Raw genomic sequence first — 23,068 nt, forward strand, 5'->3', positions numbered from 1 at the left:
CCTGTAAGCCAAAGGATAGTCAACTAGATAGGTGGTGCTTGACGCATCCCATAATGACGCACCTGGTAAAACCATGCACAAAGGGGATAGTGGTATGCAGGTGGAACATGAAGGACATACTGGTGACATGAATAAGTGACGCCTGATGGCCCAAGCTTCAAGATGGAGAAGAGGGCTTAAGAGAGGAAGGCTACGAGGAGCCCACTCTTAGGACAGAGTGAGCTACCAGGGTCTTAGTGACATTGAGCCATTAGTATTTGACAAATGTATGGGTAGAGGCCCAGCTTGCAGCAGAACAGATGTCCATGAGGTGGCCACGCCCCAGCAGAGTGTGCTCTGAGGTGCACTTCCTTCGATTCCTATGCCAAAGTAATAGCTTCCACAAACCAATGGGAAAGGCATTGCTTTTAAATGGGGTTCCCTGTGTTCTGGGGGGGGGGGGGGGGGGGGGGGCTGGTTAGGAAATGAAGAGGCTAGTCCTGAAAAGGCTAGTCCTATTCATATAGGCCCATATGCACTCACAGGACACAGAGGATTCAACCTCTGAGCCTCCACAGAGGAGAAGTGAGGAGGATGAAAAGTAGAAAGCTCAATCGCCTCACAGGTGAATGCTGGGAAGTATTTGAGCATAAAGGCTGGGTTGGGCCTAAGAAAAACCTTATCCCCGTGTGGGAGAGAATGTAGTGCACAAGGATTGAACAGAGAGTGCATGTAAATCACTGACATGTTTGGCTGAAGCCAGGGCCAGAAGTAAAGCTGTCTTCAAGGACAGAAGCTTAGGGTAAATCTCCCCCAGAGGCTCAAAAGGCTGTAGGGACAGAGCCTCCAGCATCATGGAAAGGTCCCACTCTGGAACAGCTCTTCTAGTGACTGGAAGTAAGCGACGAGCGTCCTTCATGAACTGGCGAATGAGGGGGTGTTGACCCACTGTCATACCATCGAACCCAACATGGCATGCAGCAATAGCCTTAGGCATACAGGAGGGGAATTATCTCTGCCAGCCACAGCACCTTGGGCCATCTGGGTGCCACCAGAATGAGGGTCAGGCTCCGAACTCTCAGCCTGGCTATGGTGGGTGCTGTTAAGGAAAGGGGAGGGAATGCGTAAAGCAGCACGTTGGGCCACCGATGGGCCAGTGCGTCCACGCTGAGGGGTGTGTCCCTGTTCCTTAGCGAGAAGAACATAGGACAATGGGTGTTTATGGCAGCCCGGCCAAATCTCTCCCACAATAAGTCCACTATTTGAACTGAATTCATAATGTATGCCTTGGTAGGCAAAACGAAGGAATTTCCTATGCGGGGGATAAATGCTCATGTGGAAAAAAGCATCTTTCAGATAGACTGATGTGAACCAGTCGATTTGACGAATTACGCGAGAAAGAGTGCTGTGTGTCAGCATTCTGAAAGCATATTTCCTCACGTTTTTTCAACACTCTGAGATCCAGAATAGGACAAAGTGATCCGTCCTCTTTTGGAACCAGGAAATACAGAGAGTAGAACCCCTGATGATGCAGGTGTGTGGGAACCACTCGAGTCGCCCCATTCTTGAAGATTTTGTCTTTCAGAATGTGAGTGGAGCTCTCCTCTGTATGAGAAGAGATACAGAAATAAATATTGGACGCATATATTTACTATGAGGCTATTCACATGAAATTTTCACCAGACCTCAATATTAACTCAAGAGATCTGGAAAAATTAAGAATTCACAACATAAAAGTCCATAAATGAAGTTATGTGAATTAAGTGGAATGACACAGAAAAAAGTATTGAACACGCTAACTAAAATGTATTTAATACTTAGTGGAGAAGTCTTTGTTTGTAATGACGCTTCAAGACGCTTCCTGTGTGAAGAAATTAATCGGCCGCAGTATTCAGGTGTGATTCTGTCCCATTCTTCTAAACATATTGTCTTTAAATCTTGTTCAGTTGGATTCGAGTCAGGTGATTGACTGGGCCATTCTAACACCTTGATTTTTTTTCTCTGAAACCAACTGAGAGTTTCCTTTGCTGTGTGCTTTGGATCGTTGTCCTACTGGAAGGTCCAGCCACGTCTCATCTTCATCATCCTGGTGGATGGCAGCAGATTCGTCTCAAGAATCTCCCGGTAAAGGGCTCCATTCATCGTTCCTTCAATTATATGAAGTCTGCCAGTACCATGTGATGAAAAACAGCCCCACATCATGATGCTTCCACCTTCAAACTTCACTGTAGGTATAGTGTTTTTAGGGTGATTTGCAGTGCCATTTCTTCTTCAAACATGGTGTGTAGTATGACAGCCAAAAAGTTCAAATTTGCTCTCGTCTGACCAGACTACACTCTCCCAGTATTTCATAGGCTTGTCCAAATGAGTTGTAGCAAACTTTAGACGAGCTTCGACATGCCTTTTCTTTAGTAACGGAGTCTTGCGGGTGAACGTGAGCAGTAGAGTGCATCGCCTATTTTTTTTATCTGTGGCGATGGCATCTGCTGCCTCCAAGTGTTTCTGGAGCTCCTTCTGAGTGGTCCTTGGCTCTTGGGCTACTCTTCTGACTATTCTTCTGACTCCCTGGTCAGAAGACTTGCGAGGAGCTCCTGTGCATGGCCGGTTGATGACGGAGTGATGTTGCCTCCACTTGTGGATAATGGCCCCAATAGTGCTCACTGGAAGATTCAGAAGTTTTGAAATACGTCTGTATCTGATTCCATCAATATGTTTTGCAACAATAAGGTTACGAAGGTCTTGGGAGAGCTCTTTGCTTTTACCCATCATGATAATGGGTCTTTATTGATCACATATACATATGCACAGTGAAATTCTTTTCTTCGCATACCCCAGCATGTTAGGAAGCTGGGGTCAGAGCGCAGGGTCAGCCATGATACAACGCCCCTAGAGCAGAGAGGCTTAAGGGCTTTGCTCAAGGGCTCAACAGTGGCAGCTGGAGAGATCTGTGAGAGATCATGAGATGTTTCTTGTGTGACACTGTGGTACCGAAAAGCCTTTTTATAGACCATCAATTTACTAACCCAGCTGATATTAATTTGCACAGATAGGAGGTTACTACTTATATACTACTTAAGATAATTACTTACGGATTTCAGCTGGTTCCTTACCTTACCTTGCCTTCAAGAACTGCTTTTTATATATATTTATTTATATATTTATATTTTTATATATATATTTTCAATACTTTTTTCCTGTTTCATTCCACTTTAATACACATAACTTCATTTATGAACTTTAATGTTGTGAATTCTTTATATTTCCAGATTTTTTGAGTTAATGCTGATGCCTGGTGAAAATTTCCTTATATATTTGTAAAGAATGTATATTTATATTTTCTGTATATTTACTGAAAAAATGTTGACGCGTCCAATACTCTCTCTCTCTCGCTCTCTCTCTCTCTCTCTATATATATATATAAAATGTGTATATGCAAAAATAAATCTCTTTTTTATCAGTGGTTTGATAATGATTATATTATATTATATTATGATTATATTATATTATATTAGTTAGTCAGTTATTAAACAATGATGTAGTCTTATTTAACATATAGAGAATTTGTAAATAAATTTAAAATACCAGTTAGACTTAAGGAGTTTAATGTTGTAGTGGATGCAAACCTGAAAAAGGTATTGATTTTTCTCAAAAATGCATGGTGGGAGAAAGACCCACATTTTGTTGACATCAAGAGTAAAATATTTATTGGTAATACAAATATTTTGAGTCTCAAATAACGGCATTAGAAATATACTAAATAACATTGTTTATCCTCCAGGTAATTTTTTTTTTTGGTCTTCTGTTTTTGGAGTCTTGGATTGGTGTAAAGCTTGGGGTCTAAGGAACATTCTGCCCAGTTTTGGGCCAATGCTCAAGCTCCACCGTGGAGTCAAATTTGGGCCTAATTTGGAAGTATGTTTATGGTCATAATTTTGAACCATGTGTCAAAAATTGAAAAGCCCTGGATTCCTTGGGTCAAGATGAGTTCAACACACCCCATGACATCAATTTCCACCTAATTAGACTTTCTGCCATCTTGGATTTTTTCAAAAACAGATTTTTTGCTAAATCTCCTACCAATTTTGTTCAATCATGACCAAATTTGGCACACATCATCCTCAGAGTAAGCCTTGCAAAAATTATCAAAAGAATTCTGAATACTCCAAATGCTTTGCCCCTAATGGGCCAACGAATCTGACAGCGAAGCAGCCAAACAGGATGCGAGGCTGTATCTCAGCAAACACTTTGTATACTAAAACAAAACTTGGTAAGCATTTCAGGTACATGACCTGAGGATATGCAGCAAATTTCATGACAGCGCCACGTACCGGTTAAAAGTTACAAAATGCTTCCATCTAAGTGCCATTTTTGCTACTCCTCCCCTAAATGTTGTTCATATTTGACTCACATCATCTTGAGACCTGTCTAAACAAAAGTTATCAAAGGAACTCATGTTCTCCCATAACGCATTAGCCTATATTTTGTATAACAAAAGGTTGTGGGTGTGAACGCAAAATATAATAAGAATAAGAAGAAATAAAATAATAACAACAACAAAAAAAGTCCCATGCACATCACAAGTTGAGACCAAATAGGAACTGTACCCAAGGTTGAGGAACTGTGAAGAGATATATTCACAGATCTTGCTGACGTTTGTATATCTTGGTTTTATTTTTTCCATATTTCATTTTGTAAAATGTTTAGGCAGGCCCACTTTGGGTCTAAATCCGAATACAGATAGTGGCATCGTACCCCAAACATATACAAATAACACTGATAGGGAGAAAAGATAAAACTGCCCAAAACAATCGATCATAAACTCGGGAATATACTTTTATACTCTCATAATATATCGTTTGAAATATTTTATTTTTCTAGTTAGAACATGTTGCTAATTTTGAAAGTAATCCTGGACACACGTTTTGTCAACATAGCCTAACTCATTTTATACAGGGGGGGGAGGGGTGGACTCACCCAGTGACTTTATTGGACCAGCTAATCCCCGCCCCCTTGCCGTGGTCGTTTTCCGGTTCCTATTCTGTATTAGCCAATGAAACGAATGAGAGAAGAGCAGTTGTAAGGACGGGAAATTTTATTGGTGTAAAAATCAGGTCTCTGTGTTATGATTGGTCCGAGCTACAAGAGCATGTCTACTCTACACAGGGACCGAATGATGGCCGTGCTTAAGATGTTGAAGATCTTAGTGTTTATCGTTTTTTCTCTGTATGTAGTTTCTGTGAATTGCGCCGATGATATTTTAGTTGGCTGCGGTGGGTTTGTCAAGTCAGATGTGGAAATTGATTACTCCCTCGTCGAGGTGAGACTGAGATTTTGTTTTATATAGACCGAGTTGGTTAGCCTGCTCTCCAGCTGAATTCATTTCCGGACACAGGTGCTTGGTTTATCGGCTTTCTACCCCCAGCTTTGAACTTTTACATGCGTGTAGCTAACCAGGCAACACAATCTCTAATTGTTACATTTGTTTTAAATACATTGTTGCAAGCAACTATTTATAGTAGTACACCAAGCAGCGTCAGAGATAGACAGTTAGCTAGGACTAAATAATAATAATAATAATAATAATAATAATAATAATAATAGTGTTTAGAGTATAATAGTTTGTTCTTCTGGCCCAGTGCTTACGAAACACCAAAGCTGAAAAACAACAGGAACAAAATAATGTAGCCATATTATGAACAAACACGAGTTCAATTAAAAAAAAAGTATTTAATGGAGAAAATAACTCTTTTGTTACAGTTACTTGTTACAACAAGTAACAAAGTACTGATACCAACGATACACAGAAAATAGTTTCATAATGTTAATATAGAAACAAATTGCTCCCACATGCAGCTAGAAAGTCAGTGTTTTATAGTCGTGAAGCTTTGATATTTTGGCTTTTATTCTCCAGATAAGGCTGTACACTAAGCAAGGCTCCCTGAAATATCAGACGGACTGTGCTCCCATCAATGGCTATTTCATGATCCCGCTCTATGACAAGGTATGGCTGTAATATTTCTTACTTATGTAGACTGTAAACAACACGTGTGTAATTTCCTATTTGGAAAATTTAACGCAGTGTAAAGTAAATCTTAAGCAGATGGATAACGTGTATGTAAAAGTATTACTAGTCAGGAACATTCCAAGGACTCCTCTTGTCCTCTTGACCTTTGAGCCTTCCTTACTTATTTATTGTAGACTTTTATTTTTTATATTTTTTTAAGTTTGAGGCTGAAAAAGTGAGATTTAGTCCACTCAATTTTACATGTAAAGTATGATGATGCTGTTATTTAAAGGAGCATTCACTGCATTGTATCTCTCAGCCTCAGCACTTTCAAAGAATTCACAATTTTTGTTGTGGTTTTGCTTCACAATTCACACACACTAAATACTCAGCTTATACACTATACGGCTAAAAGTCTGTGGACACCTGACCATCACACCAATATGTGGTTTGTCGACAAACTGTTTCCACAAAGTTGGAAGCACACAGTTGTATAGGATGTCTTTGTATGCTGTAGTATTACAGTTTCGGACGGCTGGAACCAAGGGGCTGAGTCCAAACATGTTCCTGCATGGCAGTGCCTCTGTGCACAAAGCAATAGCATCAGGGGGCATCTGTAATAAATGAGGACATAGTTTTCCAAGGTTGGGGTGGAAGAACTCGAATGGCCTGCACAGAGCCCAGACTTCAGCCGTTCTGAACACCTTTGGGATGAATTGGAATGCTGACTGTGCCCCAGGCCTTTTCATCCAACATCAGTGCCAGACCTCACTAATGCTTCTGGGGATTAATGAGCATAAATCCCCACAGCCATGTTTCAAAACCCATTAGAAAATCTTCCTAGAAGAGGTTATTATAACAGCAAAGGTGGCACTAAATCTGGAATTGGATAATCAAAAAAGCACACATGAGTGGGATGGTCAGGTGTCCACAAGCTTTTGGACATATAGTGCATGTCATACAACTGTTGTGCTAAACTACTTTGATCAGCCAGTGCTGATTGCTAGTCATATACTGATTATAAGGGACAGTAAATGCTGTGGCAGATAGTACAATGGATATAAAAACATACCCCTGTTAAAATGGCAGGTTTTTGTGATGTAAAACAAATGAAACCAAGATAAATCTTGTCAGAACTTTTACCGCCTTGAATGTGAAATTACAGTGTATAAAAGCTAAGTGAAAAACAATTAAACATTTTGGCGAAAATGAAAAAACTTACAATAACCTGGTTGCATAAGTGTGCACACCCTTTTATAATCGGGTTCAGAATGAGCCAGTCACGTTCGTTCTCATGTTCAAAAGTAATCATACAGCTGTCATCAATGAAATTATTCAGGTTAACCCCAAATAAATACCAGATGTTTCTGAAGATTTTTCTTGACATCACCTTGGTTTCATCCAACTTCTAAAGCCATGGTCAGCAAAGAGCTTTCAAAGCATGTATGGGATCTCACTGGTTGAAAGGTATCACTCAGGAGAGGGGTATAAAAGAATTTCCAAAACATTAGATATACCAAGGAACCCAGTGAAGGCCATCATTAAAAAGTGGAGAAAATGGGGTATCGCAGTGACGTTACCAAGGACAAGACATCCCTCAAAAATTGACAAAGGGACAAGACAAAAAATGACCAGAGGCGCTGCCAATAGACCTACAGCAACATTAAAGGAGCTGCAGGAATATCTGACAAGTACTGATTACACTCTGCATGTGATAACAGTCTCTCATATTCTTCATGTCTGGGCTATGGGGTAGGGTGGCTAGACAGAAGCCCTATCTCACAAAAAACATCCAAGCTCATCTAAATCACTCCAAACCATAATATTACCATAATTCTAGAAGGTATGTTTGGTCCAAAAAAACAAAGCACATCATCAAAAGAACACCATACCTATGGTGCAGTGTGGTGGCAGCGTTGCGCTTTGCTGCTTTTCTTTAGCCAGAACTGGGGCTTTTATCAAGGTGGAGGGAATCATGAATAGCTACAAATACCTGTCGATTTTAGTGCAAAGCCTTCAGGTGGCTGTTAGTAAGCTAAAGATGAAGGAATTTCACATTTCAGTATGATGGTAACCAAAAGCATACATCCAAATCAACAAAGGACTGGCTTAATCAAAAGAAGACCAAAGATTTAACACCTGAGACACCTGAATCACCTGAGGAAAGCATGGGAAAATATTGGCAAGTCAAGATGTGCCATGCTAATAGAGTGGTGTAATAAAATCAAAAGGTGCTTCAACAAAGTATTAGTTTATGGGTGTGCACCCTTATGCAACTAGGTTATTGTTAAAAATAATAATAATAATAATAATAATAATAATAATAATAATAATAATAATAATTCCTATTTTTCTCTATAACCTTTCTGATTGTTTTTCACTTAATTTTTGTATGTTCTAATGTCACCTTGAAGGTGGTTATCTCAAACTGGTTTCATAAACATGACCGTGAGTTCAGTGTTCTTCAGCGGCCTTACCAGTCGCCGATCTGAATCCAATAGAACACCTTTGGGATGTGGTACACTGGGAGAGTTGCCGCATGAAAGTGCACCTGAAAAATCTGCAGGAATTGCATGATGCAATCATGTCAACATGGACCAGGATCTCAAAGAAATGTTTTGAATGAAGAATTGAGGCTGTTTTGAGAGCAAAGGGAGGCCCTACCCAGTATTAGTATACTAATATTAATACTAATTCTATATAATAAAGGTTCTGTGCACACGTGTGTGCCTGTAGATCCTATTCTACTTTCAGAATCTATAGATTATTGGTGTTTGTCAACATAGGAATGTGTTCAATCTGTAAAACATGTATGTACTCCATTTGCTGACCTTCAGGGTCTGATGAAATACTGATGTGGCCCAGGCGGAATTTGAGTTTTACGCACATGCTTTTGCCACAGCTGGGATGTCAGAATTTGTGGCCAAAGTTTTAGCAGTTGATTGTCTATTGTAACACAATAAATAAAACAAATAATGTTTTAATAGTGGTTGTTTCCTCTTACAGGGTGATTTTGTCCTCAAAATAGAACCACCTCTTGGATGGAGCTTTGGTAAGGGATGATTTTTCATCAGCAGCCCTGAGCTCTCTGTAGATATACTGTTCCATATGCTGCTCTGTTTAACGTTGCTCCCTACTCACCATTCCCTACATTGGAGAATCATGAGCACCATATAGCATGTTGCTGTGTTGATCATCATTCTGTGGCGCTTATAGTCCCAATTCATGAAATAAAACATCTAATCTATTATTGAGAAGTCTGAAACCTATTAAAATGTATAGGTCATGTATTCCCTTCAAACAAAACTAGTTCATTAGTACATAAGTACGTTGCAGCTGCTAGAGTGAAATGTTTAGACACAAGAAGTTCATACATTTTATTTATTATGCTTTCAGATACGATTACAAAATGACAGGTTTTAACAGTGTCCAGTAAAGTAAATGCAGTGATATATCCGATAAGATGTTTTAACTATTGACACTTTGCTTCCTTTGCTCTGCACTTGATTCCAGAGCCAACCACTGTGGATATCCATGTGGATGGCCTCAATGACGTATGCACCAAAGAGCAGGACATTAATTTTTTCTTTACTGGATTCTCTGTCTTAGGAACAGTAAGAGAAATATTCTTGCCTGCAGTTATTTTATTTTTTTTTCCATGAACAAGTCTTGTTTTATTCAGTTTAATAATTTAAACCGTCTTTTCTTCAGGTTCTGAGTAAAGGTCATCTGCAAGGCCCAGCAGGGGTGGAGGTCAGTCTGAAGAATGCTGGAGAAGATCAAATACTTCAGATGGTCTTCACTCAGGCTGAAGGACAGTGAGTTGATATTCTCTTTTTGTAATATCATTCATTTGACATCGCTTGTTTAGAAAAATGCAGCAGAAGTCATACTATTAAGGCTCTCATGCAGGTCTGTTAAGACTGGAGAAATATTGATTTTAAAGGAACTTTAAACAAGCTGAGAAGTATTGAAATTATTTGGTAATATTATGACCATGTATGCTGTAAGAGACCATGTATTCCATGGTCTCCATTCCATTAGCGCGTTCGCCTCCCACTCCGCCTCCCACCTCCAGGGTCCGGGGTTCGACTCCCGCCGGGGCCATGTGTGTGCGGAGTTTGTGTGCGGAGTTTGCATGTTCTAACCTGTGCTGCGGGGGTTTCCTCCGGGTGTCTAAAGTGTCCGTAGTGTATGAATGGGGGTGTGAGTGTGTATGTGAGTGTGCCCCCCGCGATGGACCTGTCCAGGGTGTACCCCGCCCTGTGCCCGATGCTCCCTGATAGGCTCCAGGTTCCCCCGCGACCCTGAAGATGGAGTAACCGGTAGAAGATGGATGACTGATTATATTTGTTCTGCAGGTTCACTTTTTCGAAAGTACTTCCTGGAAATTACGAAATTACAGCATCTCATGCATCGTGGATCCTGGAACGGGTAAACTGTCTCAACTCAGTACTCAGTTTTCTCGTAGCTTGGCTAACAGTTTATTCTAATTAGCAGGTATCAGCCCCAAAATATTGTTGGGGCTAACTTTACAAATGTAGTTATGGCTTTGTTTTTAAGTGTTCCTTTTTTTGCCACCTTGTCACAGTTATGCTCATTAATTTACATACCCCTTGCAGAATCTGCAAAACGTTAATAATAAAAAAAGAGGGATCATAAAAATTTAATGTAGTTTTTTTATTTAATACTGTCCTGAACAAGCTATTTCACATAAAATATGTTTACATGTAGTCCACAAGATATAATGATGATGATAATAATAATAATAATAATAATAATAATAATAATAATAATAACTGAATTTACACAAGTGAACCAGTTCAACCAGTTCAAGTGAACCAGTTTGCATATGCTTGATTCTTAATACTGTGTGTTGTTACCTGGATGATCAATGACTGTTTTTATGTATTGTGATGGTTGTTCATGAGTGCCAGCGAGATGTAAACTTTTGAACAGTATAGTTGGTGTAAATTGTTTTTATTCATTAATTTTTTTCATGTAGTACTGTTCTTCACTAGCTACATAAGATATTTAAGTTTTTTCCAGAAGACAAAATAACAATTTACAAAGAACATCCTGTTCAAAATCCCGTGCTGCGGGGGTTTCCTCCGGGTACTCCGGTTTCCTCCCCCAGTCCAAAGACATGCACGGTAGGCTGACTGGCGTGTCTAAAGTGTCCGTAGTGTATGAATGGGTGTGTGAGTGTGTATGTGATTGTGCCCTGCGATGGACTGGCACCCTGTCCAGGGTGTACCCCGCCTTGTGCCCCATGCTCCCTAGGATAGGCTCCAGGTTCCCCGCGACCCTGAAAAGGAGTAAGCGGTTGGATGGATGGATGGATCCTGTTCAAAAGTTTACATCTCCCTAGTTTACATCTCTTCATGTATCGTGTTGCCATGTTGAACATCAGTGAACGTTTGCACCTTTTGTAATATAGTAGTTGTGTATGAGTCTCTCAGTTGTCCTAAGTGTGACAAGATGGACCTCAGTATCATATAAACTGTTGAAAAGGGGTCAAATATGTAAGAGATGCTAGAAAACCAAGGAAAGTGCAGGACGTGGAGGACTTTTCTGAAGAACAGTAGGCAGTTTAACTGTTCAGGATAAACAAGTGACTCATGAACAACTATCACAAAACGTAAAAAAAAGTCGCTGATCATCCAGTTAACAACACACAGTTTTAAGAATCAAGTGTATGTAAACTTTAGAACGAGGTAATTTGTATGAATTCAGTTTTTTTTGTGTCTTGCGGACTATATGCATACATCAGTTACGTGAAATAGCTCATACAGGGCAGTACTAAATAAAAAACTATATGTTGTTTTGATATTGTTATATTTATATTATAGGCCAAATGCTTAAAATAATCTTCTGTTTAAAGTATCTTAAAATGTTTTCATCTCGCAAATATCTGTTTAACATGGACTCATTGGTTTGTGTTACCCCTGCAGACCTCAACCTCTGTAGTTGTGTCAAATGCCAATGCCCAGGCTGCAGCTCCACTAGTGGTTAAAGGCTATGATGTCTCTGGTGAGGTGCAAAGTGATGGTGAACCCATGAAGGAGGTTACATTTCTTCTTTACTCTGCCACAGTGATGCAAGAGGTGAGTAGTTTCAATGGTCAAAACCTCATCAAGGACACTTTCCATCTATCCCAGTTCTGCTTGCATGCTTTTGGGACATAAGTTATAAAACATTGGAGCATGCCAAAATGAAATAATCAACCAAAGTAGTGGTGTGGTGTGATGCAATGCAAATATGAAGTTGATCATTTTCCTATAACCACACATCCCAAAGTATTTCATTTCTCTAATGCCATCGCACTTTGCCAACAGTAGAATTTGTGTTAATTAAACAGCGACACATTGAACTTTTAATGTCCACTGAACAAGTTACATTATAGCAGGTTTAAACAGTCATTCCCTAACTTTCCCGTGAAGACAGTTAAAATAAAAAATTTTTAATGAGATATTAAAATACCAAGAATAAAAATGAAAAAGAAAAAGATTCATCTCTGACTGATACAAACCACTGACACTGGAAACTCCTTCTGTAAATATGAGATAAAACTTCAACATGCCAACAGTTATACATTTACATTTATCCATTTAGTAGACGAGGAAATACAAGCAAAGCGATATATCAATCGGAGAACAATACAAGTAGTGCTATAATACAGGATTTTAAATTAAGTTCTAGAGAAGCAAAGTGTGCAGAGTAGAGGTGTAAAAGCCAGTGTAATATTTTATTTTATTATTATTATTTTTTAAAATAACGTGGCGGTTGGCAGGTCAGGCGTTAGTTCACGGAAGAGGTGGGTCTTTAGTTGTTTTTTTTTTTTTTTTTAAAACAGTGACTGATTCTGTTATCCGGAATGAAGTTGGAAGATCGTTCCACTACTGAGGAACAGTTAGTGTGAAGGTCTGTTAACCAATCACAGATTGTGTGAGGGAACGTAAACCTCAAGAAGAGTGTTGAGGTAGGGGGGTGCTGTTCCAGATAAGGTCTTGTAGGTGAGCATCAAGGCGTTGAATGTGATGGGGCGGCTACAGGAAGCCAGTGGAGGGAGATGAAGAGGGGTGCTTTTGGGCTGGTTGAAAACAAGCCGTGCTGCTGCGTTCTAATACATATTTATTTGGTTAAGAAATTTCTTTGGCTAATACTTTTTTACATCCTTTATTATGAGGCTTAGATTATGTTAATCATCCACACACAGGTCCCTATTAATAAGCAGTTACTATACAAACAGTTATTACTCAATGCCAACTAGTGATGAAACTGAAAAAGATTTTTTAAAACCAATAAATTTTTATTTTTTTTTGTATAATTGTATTATTAGACTTTTTTTCATTTAATCAATTCATCACTTGTACACAACTGTTCCTCTGGGACACCTTGCTCTGTGCTGCACGTCAATCCTTCAGCCAATGCATTCATCACCTCTGCCTGTATCATTTCCCGTGCATGCTGCGTTTTCTCCTCATCAAAGTAATGGTCATTAAATTGCGGCAATGCGACGATAAACGAGGGGTGGGGTGTGACGGCATATAATCTCGGCTCATGTTTTTGCCCGTTTTTTTTTTCTTCCCCCTCTTTCGGCCAAAAATTTTTTCGGCGGCCGAAATTTTGTCGCATCCCTGATGCCAACATCTGTGTGTGACAAGCAGGAAGCTTATTGAAGGTTATTAGGTTATTGAAGAAAACTATTCTGGACATTTGACCATGCTGTGATCTGTTTGAATCAAATCCAAAATCTAATCAGTTAATCTGCTTGTTACAATAATAATTTCTTATAAATTCTACAAACATTTGTTTTTGAGATATTGCACTAACGAGAAGCTCGGCTGAATGGATTGATGGGCAGACAACCCAAAAACAAAATGTCTCCACCGGAGGCGTAACAAAATGTATTAAAATATGCATGTTAATATAATTTGCTTTGCAGCCGGCTCCATCATGATCAAAGAGTGTTGTGTTTTCTGCAGATCAGTGGCTGTAGCTCCACTCCTGTAGATGGTGCCTTGTCAGATGATTCATCATTTGTATATCTGTGTAGTGCACAGTCACGTGAGGATGGCACCTTCTCCTTTCCGTGCTTGCCCAGTGGTGAATACACAGTGGTATGATTGTCCATTTTCTTTTAATCTTTGCAGAGTCACAAAATACTGTAGAAGTAGCATCATTGAATTTGAATCTGTTTGAATCATCATGGAATTTGAATCTGTTTGAAATCCCAGGTGCCATATTACAGAGGAGAACGGATCACTTTTGATGTTGCTCCATCCCGGCTAGATTTCAGAGTCGAGCACAATTCTTTGAAGTTAGAGGTAAGGCTAATGATCATTTCTTCTATAACCGTATGACTTGTAAACTGATGAAGAATATCAATAAATCTATGAGGTGTATGAGGTAGTTGCGTTCAGTAGCAGCATACCACTCATAATTACAATTGGGCATATCAACATGGTGGAAAAGAAACATTTATGTTAAAGCATAAAATTAGCATTGGGCAATTACAACAGCAACAATGTGGAAAAACCTGCAATTTGTCATTCTCAGTGATCGGTACTGTTGGTTGTTGGTAATGCTGTTGATCACACCTTTTCTTTCCTTTCCATTTTCCTCCCTAACGTTTTCTGTAGCCAGTTTTCCGAGTGATGGGCTTCTCAGTAATGGGAAGAGTTTTGAACAGCCCCGATGGTGAGGGAGTGGCAGGTGCAGTTGTCACCCTTAACAACCAGATTAAAGGTAATTATAGTAATTTTATATAAAAGAAGTCGCATTTCAGTTCAAAAAGGTCAACTAATGTTAACCTTAAAGTTAAGACCTCTTCCATATCCTCAGAAAAGCTTTTAGATCCTTTCAGTCGTACTACTCACCTCAAATTCTTTCTGATATGTTAGATATGTCAACTCGGCCCATAGAACCGCTTGTGGGGAATCTTATGAAAGTTATGAACTGGCACACAGATAGAGGACAGTCTCAACATTAACAGTAGCAAGATTGGAGTCTTTCTCAAACCCTCTAGTGCCACCAAGTGCTGAAATTTTGACATAGGTTTATGCTAATAATTTTTGAACTGTAAGGCCTAGAAACAAAATTCTTTTCACCTGTTCCTTGGCTCAAGGAGTGCACCCTATGACCCCTTTTCAAACTTGTCCTAGATGCTTTGTCCAATTTTCACCAAAATTGGCTCAGATCATCTTGAAACCATGCTAGCAAAACGTTATTAAAAGCTTTTGTGAGATTATTATTATTATTATTATTATTCTAAAAATTTTTTTAGGATGATTCCATCTTTTTTTTTTTTTTTTTTTTTTTAAACTCAACTTTGAGTGATGCCATAATTTTTTCCTGGAATAAAATAAACAAAAATTAAACAAAAAATGTTTTGTCATATCTGTGATTTGTTTATTTGCTACGACGTAAAAAAGCTAGGTGAGCATTCTTTAAGTGTGGTGATTCCATAGTTTGTTTTTTTTTTTACCAGGAGTTGTATCTATCTAGCCATCTCAAAGTTTTGGCACCCTATCTGTCCAACGCTTCACATTTTGACACCCTGTCTGTTCAATGCTACAAGTTTTGGTACCCTATCTGTCTGTCTGTCTGTCTTAAAACTGCACATTAACTTCAGATTTCAAACTGATAACTATTTTTAAACTTTCACACTGGCTTTGTCAAGCCAACTTCAAAGTCAAGCACACATAAAGCAAACTTTACCTATCTAGTTAATCATTAATAAGACACAAACCAGAACGGAAGATTTGTACAAAAGTGTCTTTGAACATCCCTGTGTCTAAAACAAAAGGATACAAAATATGTCAAGTCCACTTCTTGTTCTTCGCTTGTTTTGGAGTACAACTTTTCAATAAAATGTCTTGCATTGTCAGTGTTTACCAATTTTTTGTTATAAGCTGAAAGCAAGAGTTGCAGCAGTAAAACGTAATGTTGAGGCAGAAAAAAAAGCTAACTAGCTTGGCGGTGTGCAGCGTAGATGATTTCACTTAGTTCTGGTCAGCAATGCCATATTTGTCTGTGTGCTGGAAAGCTGTTGTGTATGATAGTTACACATGTGGCAGCAGAGAGTAGCAATGTAACGTGTTTACAACCGCGGTGTATTGCTCCGCCAAAGGGTTTCATGGCGGTCTGCGACTCCTGTGTGGAGAAATGGAGGTTGTTGTAGTATGATTTAGAGGGAGAGTGGTTGCAAAATGTTTGGGGAATCAAAGCCAGACACACTCTGAGGAGAACCACTAGATTAATGAACTTGATAGGATAAAAGAAAATCAAAATGAATGTGTAGATGGTCATAGACAGAAATGCATTTTAATCTGCAAGTCAAAGGTAAGGTAACTGCCTGATCATACAACATGACTGTGACCCTAATTAAGACTTGTATCCAGAGATAGTAACTTGTAACCATGACCTGTATGCTTTTCTCAGCAGTATTACATATGCTTTGGAAAAAAAAAAATCTCACTCCCTGTCAATCTGCCTTGTTGTTGTCTGCAGTGATAACTAAAGAGGATGGTTCATTCCGATTGGAGAATATGACCACTGGCACCTACACCATCAGCACTCATAAGGAGCTCATGTTTTTCGAGCCGATCACAGTGAAGATTGCACCCAGCACTCCTCAGCTGCCTGACATTATCACAGCAGGGTGAGACCTACGTGGGTTGATTTTCATGGAATGTTGATGAATATTGTGTAGTATCAAACTTCTCATCTCCCAGGTATACGATTGAAATAAGTCAGCTCCATATATACAGTAAATTATTAAAGGGAGCAGGGCTACAGGGGTTGTAATCTTATTACACGCATCCAGTGACAGAAGCAGAAATGTATAATTCTTTAATGTGAATAAATAAGGTAAAAGTAAAATATTCTTAGTCTCAAATTCTAGCAAAAAAGGATGAGGTCATAAAATCAAGTTATGAAGAACACAACGTGGTACTAACCAGGCAGCTTGCTAATGTTGATTTAATCATTTTGAATTTGAGTATACTGTATGGGGTGGTGGGGCTGTAAATATGCTCTTTGTTTATTATCAGATTCAGCATGTGTGGTCAAATTTCCATTGCCCATCTACCAGAGGGTATAAAACATCTAGGACGCTATAAAGTCATGCTTTCAGGCCAAGGGCATGATCAGACTGTGATCCGCATGATTGAGAGCAACCAGCAGGGAGTGTTCTGCTTCCAAGCCAAACCAGGAGACTACAGTGTCCAGGTATTATAGCTTTCACAAGTAGGCATTACAGTATCCAATTGTCTCTCTCTCATATAATCTAGAAGCCACACAACCTTCTTACATCCAAACAAGAGATTAAAATTGAATCTGAAATGTAATTGCACATTCTCTTGCTAATTTTGTTTTTCATTATGTTGCCTACATAGGTAACTTTACCAGAGGCTGAGGCCAAGGCTGGACTCGCGTTGCAGCCTCAGTCTCTCAACATCTCCCTGGTTGACCGCCCAATTAATGACCTACTTTTCACCCAGTTCATAGCAGTTGTCTCTGGCACTGTCTCATGTTTGGGTAAGTCCTGTATTTTTTTTTGTTTGTTTTTTTTAATAATAATTATTTTTTGCTTATTCATTATTGTTCTATTGAGTTAGAGGTGCAGCTGGATAGTGGTATGGCAGAATAGCTTTTGGTTTACAAAATTTCCTTAAAATTTTGGGGCCATGCAAGAGTTTAAAGACCGTTTAACCTTTTATTCGGGGAAAATAAGAGGACAAAAGTTGCTTTCATTTAAAGCATGCATAAGATAAAATGGCATGTTGAATTACATAAATTGAATAAAACATATCGCAATAATGATACTTGAATTTTTCTGCCCAGTAATAACAACACTTGAATTAGTTTCCTCTGCAATTCATTGCGTCTGAATATTTTGATTTAAAACAAAATTCCAGCATTCAAAATTCATTGCGCACATATTCACCTTCCTAAAATACAGTTCCAAAATATTACACATTATTTTTCAACCTCGCATAGAGGGAGTGGGAGAGAAGAGACAGAAATTGTCACAAGTTTAATACTTGAAACTAAATTAATGATTTGTATAAAACAGAAAATGCATTTAATGAAGTTGAGTATACAGTGAGGGAAAAAAGTATTTGATCCCCTGCTGATTTTGTACGTTTGCCCACTGACAAAGAAATGATCATTCTATAATTTTAATAGTAGATTTATTTGAACAGTGAGAGACAGAATAACAACAAGAAAATCCAGAAAAACGCATGTCAAAAATGTTATAAATTGATTTGCATTTTAATGAGGGAAATAAGTATTTGACCCCTCTGCAAAACATGACTTAGTACTTGGTGGCAAAACCCGTGTTGGCAATCACAGAGGTCAGACGTTTCTTGTAGTTGGCCACCAGGTTTGCACACATCTCAGGAGGGATTTTGTCCCACTCCTCTTTGCAGATCTTCTCCAAGTCATTAAGGTTTCGAGGCTGACGTTTGGCAACTCGAACCTTCAGCTCCCTCCACAGATTTTCTATGGGATTAAGGTCTGGAGACTGGCTAGGCCACTCCAGGACCTTAATGTGCTTCTTCTTGAGCCACTCCTTTGTTGCCTTGGCCGTGTGTTTTGGTTCATTGTCATGCTGGAATATCCATCCACGACCCATTTTCAATGCCCTGGCTGAGGGAAGGAGGTTCTCACCCAAGATTTGACGGTACATGGCCCCGTCCGTCGTCCCTTTGATGCGGTGAAGTTGTCCTGTCCCCTTAGCAGATAAACACCCCCAAAGCATAATGTTTCCACCTCCATGTTTGACGGTGGGGATGGTGTTCTTGGGGTCATAGGCAGCATTCCTCCTCCTCCAAACACGGTGAGTTGAGTTGATGCCAAAGAGCTCCATTTTGGTCTCATCTGACCACAACACTTTCACCCAGTTGTCCTCTGAATCATTCAGATGTTCATTGGCAAACTTCAGACGGGCATGTATATGTGCTTTCTCGAGCAGGGGGACCTTGCGGGCGCTGCAGGATTTCAGTCCTTCACGGCGTAGTGTGTTACCAATTGTTTTCTTGGTGACTATGGTCCCAGCTGCCTAGAGATCATTGACAAGATCCTCCCGTGTAGTTCTGGGCTGATTCCTCACTGTTCTCATGATCATTGCAACTCCACGAGGTGAGATCTTGCATGGAGCCCCAGGCCGAGGGAGATTGATGGTTCTTTTGTGTTTCTTTCATTTGCGAATAATCGCACCAACTGTTGTCACCTTCTCACCAAGCTGCTTGGCAATGGTCTTGTAGCCCATTCCAGACTTGTGTAGGTCTACAATCTTGTCCCTGACATCCTTGGAGAGCTCTTTGGTCTTGGCCATGGTGGAGAGTTTGGAATCTGATTGATTGATTGCTTCTGTGGACAGGTGTCTTTTATACAGGTAACAAGCTGAGATTAGGAGCACTCCCTTTAAGAGTGTGCTCCTAATCTCAGCTCGTTACCTGTATAAAAGACACCTGGGAGCCAGAAATCTTTCTGCTTGAGAGGGGGTCAAATACTTATTTCCCCTCATTAAAATGCAAATCAATTTATAACATTTTTGACATGCGTTTTTCTGGATTTTTTTGTTGTTATTCTGTCTCTCACTGTTCAAATAAATCTACCATTAAAATTATAGCCTGATCATTTCTTTGTCAGTGGGCAAAAGTACAAAATCAGCAGGGGATCAAATACTTCTTTCCCTCACTGTAGTTCTACCGTCTACTTTAATCTCATATCTTACCTTGAACATCATCCTTTAGTCACTCACCATCATAACATATTAGATACTTCTCAACCTTCTAGCCTTGATGACTGTTTTTGTGGAGCAGACTCTACACCACGCTCAGGACTTGTGACCCAAGCAATAACCCTAACATTAAAACCACCTGCCTAATAGTATGTAGGTCCCTCTTGTGCCAGCAAAACAGCTCTGTCCTGTTGAGGCATGGACTCCACAAGACCTCTGAAGGTGTGCTGTGGTATCTGGCACCAAGACGTTAGCAGCCGATCCTTTAAGTCCTGTAAGCTGTGAGGTCGGGCCTCCATGGATCGGATTTGTTTGTCCAACACATCCCACAGATGCTCTGTCGGATTGAGATCAGGGGAATTTGGAGGCCAAGTCAACACCATGAATTCTTTGTCATGTTGCTCAAACCATTCCTGAATAATTTTTGCAGTGTGGCAGGGTGCATTATCCTGCTGAAAGAGCCCACTGCTATTATGGAATACCGTTGCCATGAAGGGGTGAACTTGGTCTGCAGCAATGTTTAGGTCGGTGGTACGTGTCAAAGTAACATCCATATGAATGCCAGGACCCAAGGTTTCCCAGCAGAACATTGCCCATCACACTGCCTCTGCTAGCTTGCCTTCTTCCCACAGTGCATCCTGCCATCTCAACCCCAATTAAGCATCGCGCATGCACTTGCCGTTGCCAAATCAACTGACAAGAAAATTATATCCCATTTAACGGCCTTCACACAACTTCAAAATGTTCTACATCCCCTGGCAAGTTTAGATCAAGTACAGGAAAAAAATTATGGAATAACTCAGTGTTGAGGAAAAAATTATGGAATCGTAATCACAATTAGTACTTTGTTGCTCCTCCTCTGGCTTTAATAACGGCCTGAATTCTTTGAGGCGTGGACTTCACTAATGAAAAATACTCTTCTCCATCAAGTTGGTTCCAACTTCCTTGAATAGCAGTTGACGAATCATCTTTGCAGGATGGAGCCTTGTCATGGACCTTTTTTTTTTTTTTTTTTTTTTTTTTTTAAATTTCCACTCTTGACACAGGTTTGCAATTTAAACAAATATATTTAGGAAAAGAGAGAGGACATACCTTCTAGTCCTTCATCCATGTGCTTCTTGAGGAAATGACATGCTATGCAAATACTTTGATTTTGGGTAAAACCATTCCTTTTGAAGGACATTTCTGTAATGGGTAACATGGTTGACAATGTTTTTTTGGACACACATAAAATAAGGTATAGTACAATTATTTGTGTAGTACTCACCAAAATGTTTTAATCATTTTAATTTACTGTATCTGAAGGCAAAATAATTAACTGAATTTATATTTGAGGTCATTTTCATGCTTAGGTGCAGAGTCGAATGATCAAATTTACAAAATTGGAGAGCTGAATACCAGGGTTTTACGTGATATACACCTTCTCTTTGAACAAAAGACATGGCTTTCCTCACGTGTAGTTGTGAGATTTGTAGAAATATTATTTTGCATTAGGAATGTAAGCATTGTTGCTATTTATTGATGAAAATATGTTAAAGATCTATCTAAAAAGAAAACAAAAATAACAATACAATCTATTTTAAGTGCCATGATTAGCCTGGGCACGAAGATTAGTTAATGTTGAAGAGGAAAGGACTATTTTTTTTTTTTTAAAGCAGTTGTCCGGTAGTCGATCAGCCACAACAGCCATGATTGTCTTCAGTTTTGCGCTTTGCCTTGAGTTTAGCATCATCTAAATCATTACACACTTTGTGGATCTGTCTCCCAAACAGTCTTGCTGTTCTTTTGGTTTCTGACCCACTGTTTTCTATTTAAAACACACACACACACACACACACACACATATATACACATACACATATGCACACACATATGCACAAAAAGACAACGGTCAAAACCCCATGTAGAAAAAATGATTTTCATTGTGTGTCAGTCTCAGGTAGGGGGAGTGGCTTAAAGCTTAAAGGCCAAAATGTACACTTGGGGCTTGGGTGATGAAATAGCTCACATTTAATTTATATGTATTTTGGTTTATTTTGCTATTTAATGCATCTGTCAAATGACTTTTTTGAGGTGTGTGTGTGTGTGTGTGTGATTAGAACTATTAAAAAACACACACACACACACAATAATGTTGTGTGTAATTGTGTAACGAGTGTGTGTACTTTTGATAGATTAATTAATCCAGCAGTGATCGTCCAGTCAGTTATGTGTGTAATCCTCTGTTAATAAGCTCATCACGTCTAAATCACATTGTTTCATATCACCAGGTGATGATGATAAAGATAAAGCTCCATCTGACGAACATGAGATGTACTCAAAATTATAAAATGACTCGGTGACAATCAAATCAAAGCAGGCTGCAAGCAATGCTTTGTGAAAATATCAATAGTAGGAACTACAGCATCTTCCTGCAATACAAGTAACCTTATAGCACATTTTATGCTGTTTAAACAGTATCTTTAATACCGAGGCCTTCCTCAGCCTGCAGTATCAGTGAGCGTGGTTGTTCAAAATTAGCACAATGTTCCGTGGATTACGTGCACACAGAGGTATTCATGAGCATGAAGCAGTGTAGTGAGCATGCAGAGAAACTGCTGCATGTAAGCACTCGAGTTCTGTGAGAACTGACGCGCATTCTCAGTCAATTCAAAAAGTTAAATAATAAATGATGAAGCAAAAGCCAAAGACACTGATGAGAAACAGCAGTAATTTGGTATTTCAGCTTTAATGAGTAATTGTATTATATATATGTATATATTTTTTTTTTCCTTCTTGATGGATCCCTCAGCTGCATGTGGAGATCTTGTAGTAACGCTCCAGCCTATAAGCAGACTCGGTGAGCGGCAGAACATTCAGCTCTCCAGCAGTAGCGAAGTACTCAGCTTTTCCTTCAGTAAAGTCCTGCCTGGAAAATACAAAGGTAAGAGGAAAGACTCAGAAAATATAATGCTGATGCGGATATAATGATGACCAATTTAAATGTGTTAGCAGATTTACTTCTTTTTTGCCAGCAAGTGTGTGTGTGTATTTCTGGTGTGTTGTATTTCTAGTTGGGGCTGCTCTAATGTTGTGGCATAAACATTTACAGGGGATGCATTGCAACCAAGCATTTGTTTACAGTGCTTCAAGTTACAAAACCAGACATCGCAATATAGGCATTTAAAGATGAGCACAAGAAGTGGCGTAGTTGTTTGTAGAAAATGCCTAGTTGACAGTAAAAATCATTCAAAACACTATTGAAGAACCATACTCCAAGTATGTGACTGGTAACTCGATTTAATGAACGAATATACAAATTAAATTAAGACCATATGATTCAGTTGCTG

General features: G+C 39.2%; 1 protein-coding gene across 1 annotated transcript in view; it reads left to right on the forward strand.

The window, feature by feature from the left end:
- Positions 1–4,556: 4,556 nt before the first annotated feature.
- Positions 4,557–23,068, forward strand: part of nomo (nodal modulator) — a 39,817-nt gene continuing 21,305 nt past the window's right edge. The window contains exons 1-14 of the mRNA XM_053638048.1: positions 4,557–5,296; positions 5,891–5,980; positions 8,990–9,035; positions 9,497–9,597; positions 9,695–9,801; positions 10,345–10,417; positions 11,938–12,090; positions 13,972–14,106; positions 14,224–14,313; positions 14,629–14,734; positions 16,499–16,649; positions 17,041–17,218; positions 17,386–17,527; positions 22,531–22,662. Coding sequence (XP_053494023.1) covers positions 5,102–5,296; positions 5,891–5,980; positions 8,990–9,035; positions 9,497–9,597; positions 9,695–9,801; positions 10,345–10,417; positions 11,938–12,090; positions 13,972–14,106; positions 14,224–14,313; positions 14,629–14,734; positions 16,499–16,649; positions 17,041–17,218; positions 17,386–17,527; positions 22,531–22,662 — 1,699 coding nt within the window. The 5' untranslated portion in view covers positions 4,557–5,101. The remainder of the gene's footprint in view (positions 5,297–5,890; positions 5,981–8,989; positions 9,036–9,496; positions 9,598–9,694; positions 9,802–10,344; positions 10,418–11,937; positions 12,091–13,971; positions 14,107–14,223; positions 14,314–14,628; positions 14,735–16,498; positions 16,650–17,040; positions 17,219–17,385; positions 17,528–22,530; positions 22,663–23,068) is intronic.

This window comes from Ictalurus furcatus, chromosome 12, assembly GCF_023375685.1.
Source record: "Ictalurus furcatus strain D&B chromosome 12, Billie_1.0, whole genome shotgun sequence".
NCBI classification, from domain to species: Eukaryota; Metazoa; Chordata; class Actinopteri; order Siluriformes; family Ictaluridae; genus Ictalurus; species Ictalurus furcatus.